The following is a 7,461-nucleotide window of genomic DNA, read 5'->3' on the forward strand; positions in this document are numbered from 1 at the left end:
TTGAACAAGTTGCTTATTTATCTTCTATGTTTTTATGAAGCTGTTCTCAGCTGGAGGATCATAAACATGCTTTAAGATTTGTCTTTTCTCTGAAACCTTTATGGATCGTTGACAATGATGAGGCCAAAGTCGGTCATTTTTGTAAAAGCAGTTTTGGGATTTATATGGCTGAGCTTTGAATTGAAAGGAGGAACTTAACCCTTTAAAACCAGAGGTTCAGTGTTTATGTCCTTTGGTTTACTGTATTTATTTCATTGTTAACACGATCATTGTAATTCCAGCAGTGAGAAAAGCGGTGGTTGAAAAGCTACAGTATGTTAAAGGTTTTGTGTTTAAGCGTCACCGGCGACGTCTCAGGTGTTAAAGGGTTAAAAAAACTACATCCAGATGAACTTGTTAAACCTTTTTTCTGCTGTGGAACCATCCTAGATGAATAAGAGTCTTCACAGGTGAGCTGATTTGGTCTGTTTGGAACAAACTGCTTATTTTCTGGTCTAAAAAAAACAATGGCAATTAAAATGGCATTTAAACATGTTCTTGTGGCATTTTTTCAAGAGCACCTGGCTGCAGACAACAAAATGGCTCCCTGACATCATTAGCCGGAACAGGAAGTCTTCGACCCGAACCAAAAGATCACTTTCCCTCCTTTCAGTCAACAAATTACTTTTTTTTTGGTAAAAGACTAATGTAACCCTAAGAGTTCCCACTTTAAGGTTTGAACTTTTAACACTGGGGATGTCTCTGTCAAAACCTACTATGCCCTTTGAGATACCGTAAATCTTTAAGTCAGGGGTGTCAAACTCAATCGCACAAGGGGCCAAAATCCAAAACACACCTTAGGTCGAGGGCCGAACAATTATGCTAGTGTGAATGCTGTAAGCTGAATTTGACCACTGAAAGTGCTAGTGCTGATAGCTGAAGATGCTGAAATCACTCAAGCTAAAAGCTGACAATACTGAAGCTGATAGCCAGCTAAAATGAGCTACATGCCAAATTAGCCTAAAAAACTAAAACTTATGTTAGCTAAAACAGCTAGCATGTAGCTGAAAAGTAGCTAAACATCAAAAAAGCCTTTTTTTTAAAAAAAAAAGCCTAAATTAAAGCTGTGGTGCAGTTTTACACATTTTTTTACACTTTTGTTCATATCAATTTTGAAAGGAAGAAAACAATTAAAGTTTTTGCAACATTTTGAGCTCATCTTGCACACAAAACCATGTATTCACATTGAAACGTTTGAATAAAAAGTGCTACTACTCCCTGCTTATGATGTTTGGGCACCATCGTGTCTGGAGCCAGATCCCTTCCCATTTTTTCTGACAATGATGGACATATATAAAGCTTGAAATTCGATTTTTGAGTATTTCTTTATTCAAATTGTTGTGAATCAAAACCAGACAAATAAATGCAGTTTGAAAAAGTTTGTATTTGTACTATAGAAAATGCTCTGGGTGGGCCATAAGCTCTCTGCTCAGCAAAAGGGAGGGGAAGAGGGGCGGGATTGCCAGCGGTCAACTCCGAGGCAAATTTCTCATGAGCTACGTCTGCTGTGCAGAAACTGTCCCAGAAAATAAAACAGGTTTTTAGATTTTTTGTTTAAAAACTACATAATTATAAGTAAAAGACTACTGGGAATGCTTTGATAATAGATCAAAAGACCATCTTTAAAGAGTAACCAAAGAGGAAAGTTGGAGGCTGACTCCACCCACAGCTGAAATGTGAAAATCCAGTCAGAGGGGAGGGGCTGGGGAACAGGACTGTTATCATTACTGGAGCAACAGATCATGACATGTTTCCTAAATGGTTTGACCAATCACAAACTTCAGCTGTAATACCTCAATTCAACTTGTAGGGGACAGCACATAGATGGTTTCTGACTATATTTTCAAGAATTAAACAATTTCATTTTAATTTGTCAAAAATTTGGCAACTACTGACAGACAGGACTTGTAAAGCCCCATTTATAGAGGTCAACAGACAAAAAAAAGTTGATTTAGGGTTTGGTTACAGAAACGTTGTTTGTTCTGGTAAAATTCTTACCTGTGAGGATTTTTTTTTTAGCTTTCTTTACAAGGTTGTGTGCTTGCATTTTCCCTTCATTGTTCTCTTTAAAAGTTTCTGAAAGAAGTGTTTTAAGTTCCAGCATTAGAATAGCGCAGCTCTCTTCTGAATGAACTGAGGTCTTTCTGCTGTGACGGTGTGATGAAGTGTCCCATCGTGTGTTTTCTAGTTGTTGTTTTCATTGTGGGTCAGAACTGGAGTCCACATTTGTTCTGTGTGAAACTAATCTGCAATAAGAAAAGCTTGTGAACTTGCTGGAGTTTGGTGAAGTTATTTGTCACGTGTGCAGCTGCCCGGCGTTGCTTTTGTGCGTCTCTTGTGCAGCTGCTTCTTGTGTGGCGTCCCTTTGAAACGCCGCCGCTGCCTCCCATCAGTATCTAACAGTGCCCCTCCCTCCTCCAGGGTTCCTGCACGCCCCTGATGGTGGCTACCTTGCACCCACCCCCAGCAGGCATTGCCCCCCAGTACTCTCTGCCCCTCGGGCTGGGTGCTGGGGTGGGTCGGCCCACCCTCCTGGAGCACACAGCCGCAGTGCTGGTAAAGCGCCCTGAAGGCAGCAGCACTAACCGTTCCATCTCTCCTCCACACTTCTTTTTCTTTTCATTTGCAAGTCCCCCCCTCAAACTGCACAGTGTGCGGGGGCTAATATTTAACGTTGCATCCCACCTCCTCATTCTGTCATACAGAGGTTCTGGTTGTTTGTTGGTACATCTAACGTCCTTTTTTGGGGGGGAGTTGGCGTCTCTTCTTCTGTTTTGTTTTTCTAAAATCTCAGTAAGGTTGAGATAGAGGTTCCTGCACAAAAGGACGTCCCCCTCCCCGCCCGCTCTCACACTTTCATTCCCCGTTCTCCCTGTAGGTGTGCTGAGGGCATGGAGCGCATGTTGTTGCTGCGTTGGTCTGCGCTTTGCTTGCAGCTTCTTCTGTCCTGTTCTCTCTCGGTTGCAGCAGAGGAGGTTGCAGCTCTCTGAAAGCGCCGCCGCCTCGACGGCCTCTGACAGAGACGTTCAGTTTCAGCCTCAGAGCGTTTGGCATGCCCCCCACCCTCCTCAGACATGATCAGTTATGCCGTCAGGGAACTAAACTAACGCGTTTCTTTTTTAACAGGTTCTGTGTTGACTCTGACAGAGTCTGGTCGTTTGTGCTTTGCATGCCATGAACTCGTGAATTTGTTCCAGGGCAGTGCTTTGATAAAGGAATGGCTTGGGAAAGATTGCTCGTCCATCTAGCTTTGTGCTCTTGCCTGTTAAGGATCCTTTTCTCTCTAGATTTTTGTCTTGGCATGGCTTCATTGTTTGACTCATTCCAACGAGCGAAACATTTTGTCATAGAAAAATTCTTTCCTCCGTGGCACACATACCGAGGGCCTTCCTCTGTTCTTCTTAGCAGACCTGGCCCGCTGGTACCCAGCAAATCCTCATCCCGTCGTCATGGCAGCAGGTCCCCGGCGTGGCCATCCACAGCTCCGCCCACCAGAACCACGTCTCGGAGTCGCCTCTGGAAAGCATGCAGTCGGATGCAGCTATGCAGCAGGGGCACAGCTGGAGGTGGGTCGACCAACAGTCACTTCCTGTCATGTTTCTGCTCTCCAAGTCAAATGAAGCAAAACTATGAAGGGAAAAGTGCTTTAACGTGTGACCTTTGACCCAAACAGGAACACAACCCAAGCCAAGCAGGACAGGAAGAAGGTTAAGGCAAGACGTGGCGAGAACAGGAACAGGTTTGTACAGTCAGAGCGTTTCTCTGTTCAGATGAACCAGTGTAGATTATCATCAACCCTTTAAGACCTTCAGCAGCAAGAGACACTTGAGCCTGTAACGTTTCTCTTTTGGCTTGAATAAAAACAAAAATATGTGAAGAAACCATCATTTTCTCAAAACGTGACAGTTTTTACTGTTGACAAAAACTTTCTTTCAAAATAAAAGACTTCCTGTGCCAAACAGGATGATCCCAGTGCAGCTGATATACTCCGGGGACAAGTTTTAAACACTACAAAGCAAAAATGTCATTTTTTTTCACAACCATTGTTGTCCAGCATAAGATAATAAAATAAACTGAGAAATTTGAAGACTTTAAAGAAATTTGAAGAACAACTTTTGTTTAGTATTTGAAATCTGTGCATTCTGGAGGAAGCATATAGTGAATGTGTAAAAACTCATTTATAGTTTATCTTACTTTTAGGTGCACCTCAGCTATAAATGTATAAACTTGAGTAAACTAAGTTAAATTAATCTAATTTATAAAATGATTATTATTTCTTAAGCCAGCCTCTTCTAGGTTGCAGACCCCTGGTCTAAATCAACAATTTTTTTAAGCAAATGTTTATAATTTACAGCATTATTATGTTTAATTGTTGTTTTTCTTAAATTAAATTTGTTTTCCACTTTAGACTATTGAATTAGAAGTGCTTTATTGAAAGCAAATGTATTTAAAGTACATATCTGTAGTGAAATCTCTTCATTGGTTGCGGTTTTTCCTTTGTCTTTGTATCTAGGGGGATTTCTGCTGCCTCCTTACTCAGCAATAGTGTTGTGACCCCACCCAGCTCCTCCCTCATCCTGTCGCAGCCCATAGTGATCTCTGACACCCCCAGTCCCGCGGTGAGCATCATCACCATTCACAGCGACACCGACACGGAGGACGAGCGCAAGTTCCACCCTGCCAGGTGAGGAGAAGTCTCTGTTTTTGTTTTGTTTTCCCATCGTTCGTTCGTGGAGGTGACACTCTTGTACGTCCTCAGCGTTGGACTGAGCCGCTCTGAACGCACCAACGTCATCAGCTGCGTCACCGTGCACGACTCAGACTCCTCCACGACCAGCCCCCTCACTCCTCTCCCACGCTCGCTGAACCCACCCGGCGCCGTGTCGTCCCGGCAGGCCAAGTCTCTGGCGGTGGTGGCCCCCTCGCTCAAGAGCCAGGCCTCTGAGATGGGGGCGGTGCTGCGCGGCCGCTTGGAGAGTGGTGAGTGAAATCATAGGTTCTTCAGGGAACCTGGACTTCAAGTAGTTCATCTTCTCTCTAAAACGAAAGAAGCTCCAGAACAGAATCCATGACCAGGAGGACTGAGAATCTTCATCAACATGAACTGTTTTAAACCTTTGTGCTGCAGTGAACTACATAAAGCCTAAGAGAGCATCCAACAGACAGCCGTGCAGTTCAGGAGAAAGCATCGACCAGCATGGGATCGTCCCAAGCCAGTCACACCCCTTAAATCTCAGCCAGGTGAGCCCCGTCTGCCCTCAGAAACCTGTCCATGTCAGCTACAATCTTTCAGGACGTCCTGTTGTGTCTTTGGTGTCCTCTGCTGGACACAGGGTGTCATAGCAGTTAGATTTATTTATGGAGAGAAATAAGTATCACCCCGATTTCTGTGTGCATGATTCTTGATTTATAACTCATAAAATACAATATGTGCACAAGTACAAAAATTACAAAATTGAAAAAAATACGATCAACACGTGCACAAATTAAAGTTACAACAGCTTGAAAATAACTACATGTACAAATCGCTTGTTACATACACACAAAATTATATTCATGCACAAATCTGATGTGAGACTTTTCATGTCTGGATTTGTCTGTAAGTGATGCATTTAAATGCTTCTTGAATTCTGGGTCATCAGAGTTTTCTTATCAGCCGCTTTGAACTTAAATTGTGAGTAATATCTGGTGAAAACTTCACATTTTCCCACTTTCTTAAACAAGACAAGCATCACAATCTATCAAATGCATCACTTACGAACAAATGGGAAAAGAGTCTCACATCAGATTTGTGTGTAAATGCGGTTTTGTGTGGGCGTAACATGTGATTTGTGTGTAAATTTTAAAGATTTGTAGTTAGTTTCAAGCTGTTATAATTGTAGTTTGTCCTTATGTAAATTCCATGATTGATTCCATGATTTTTGTACTTTTGCGCAAAATATGAGTTACAAATAAAGAATTACTCATGCACAAATTGGGCTGAGTCCATGTCCTCTCCATATTCATTTGAGAAGTGACCGCTGCATGTCTTAACCCTAATCGGCTGATTTCCTTTCAGGTTCACTCGGTGGTTTCTTCATCTCAGGAGCGTTCAGGTCCATCCCACAGTGACCCATCCCTCCGTCGCCACCAGACGTACCCCCCAGCGGTCCCCTCTCACTACACCTTCCCTGAGGTGTCGGCGTTAGCCGCGGGCCCAGCTGCTGCCAGCAGCCTGTACACCTACCCAGCCTCCGCCGCCCTCTCCTCCGCCTCCCAGGCCATGGAGCAGCTGCTGGGCCGCGGTCAGAGCAGCCAGGGACACTCCCCCTCTGCCTATGCAGCAACGTACACCTCCTCCTCCTCCTCCAGGAGGGATTCAGGCAGCCGGAAGGATTCTGTCAGCAGTCTGCTGCACGCCCTCCCTGCAGCCTACCAGCACCAGTTCAGCGCTGGTTCTCCTTACGTTAGCGTGACGCCCAGAGCTGAGGCTTACAGTGCCTACCAGCTGAGCCCCCGCCGCCTCGCTCAGTACCCCTACCTATAGAAGAACCCAAACAATTCAAAGAAAAAAATCCTCCTGTTCTCCACCAACACCAGAAAGGGACATTTAACTGTAGAGTCGCGTCTTCTGATGATTTTAACCACGAGGCGGCGTTACCTCCCAGCTCCTCGAACTGTCCGTGTTGTTGAAACGTCTTTTATTTCCCCCCCTTTTATGCATCGCTTACTTACTGCTCATATTTTATCACCAAACTATTTGATCCAATTAGGATGTTGTGTGAAAAGTATTGTACACCTGTTTAATTGTGAGAGTTTGTGTGGAGACGACGTTTCCCTCCTGTCACTAGCAGCAGCTTTAGGTGAGCTTTCAAATTCCTCACAGCCTTTAGTTCAAAGTTCCCACACTAATCCACCGAGGCTCTGTGTTTTTAGTGAACATGTCTGATTACTCATGTCTTCTAACTATATTTAAATTATGTTTTTGTGAAGTAGGAAGAGGAAACAAAGAAGAGGATGAAAACTGATGGATGTTAATTTAATACGCATTGTGGTAGTATTTTTATTATTTGGTAGTGATGGTGTTATGGCATCCTTATGCAATAGAAATAAAAAAATAGACTGAATGTATTTCTGAAACGGAGAGAGATGAAAAGGCTTTTTAATTGAGTGAAACCTGAGCTCCACCTTGTTATGTTAATTATGAAAAGATCTGGTTTTACGTGGACTGCAAGAAGAAGTTTGTGTGACTGTATTGCATCTTAACTATGAATAATTTTTTAACAGTTGACAAATAAACCACCCACTGTGCTTCACTGCCGGATGCCAGTGTGTCCATTTATCCGAACTTTATCCTGTTGATCCAGAGATCCTTCAAAATCATGTTGGGAAAACGGGACTCTTTCTGACGAAACATGTAGCGGCTCCGCTTTTCCTGCAAGC

At 43.5% G+C, this 7,461-nt stretch overlaps 1 protein-coding gene across 4 annotated transcripts in view; it reads left to right on the forward strand.

Annotated features, from left to right (window-relative positions):
• Window positions 1–7,335, forward strand: part of si:ch211-160o17.4 (homeodomain-interacting protein kinase 1) — a 17,093-nt gene extending 9,758 nt beyond the window's left edge. Inside the window, exons 12-18 of one of the 4 annotated variants that reach the window (XM_024270222.2) lie at window positions 2,461–2,595; window positions 3,445–3,605; window positions 3,713–3,778; window positions 4,553–4,723; window positions 4,799–5,019; window positions 5,168–5,280; window positions 6,098–7,335. In XM_024270222.2, coding sequence (XP_024125990.1) covers window positions 2,461–2,595; window positions 3,445–3,605; window positions 3,713–3,778; window positions 4,553–4,723; window positions 4,799–5,019; window positions 5,168–5,280; window positions 6,098–6,565 — 1,335 coding nt within the window. In that variant the 3' untranslated portion in view covers window positions 6,566–7,335. The remainder of the gene's footprint in view (window positions 1–2,460; window positions 2,596–3,444; window positions 3,606–3,712; window positions 3,779–4,552; window positions 4,724–4,798; window positions 5,020–5,167; window positions 5,281–6,097) is intronic. The other 3 variants (XM_024270223.2, XM_024270224.2, XM_024270225.2) reach the window with 3 other exon arrangements.
• The last annotated feature ends 126 nt before the right edge of the window (window positions 7,336–7,461 follow it).

This window comes from Oryzias melastigma, linkage group LG5, assembly GCF_002922805.2.
Source record: "Oryzias melastigma strain HK-1 linkage group LG5, ASM292280v2, whole genome shotgun sequence".
Taxonomy (NCBI): Eukaryota; Metazoa; Chordata; class Actinopteri; order Beloniformes; family Adrianichthyidae; genus Oryzias; species Oryzias melastigma.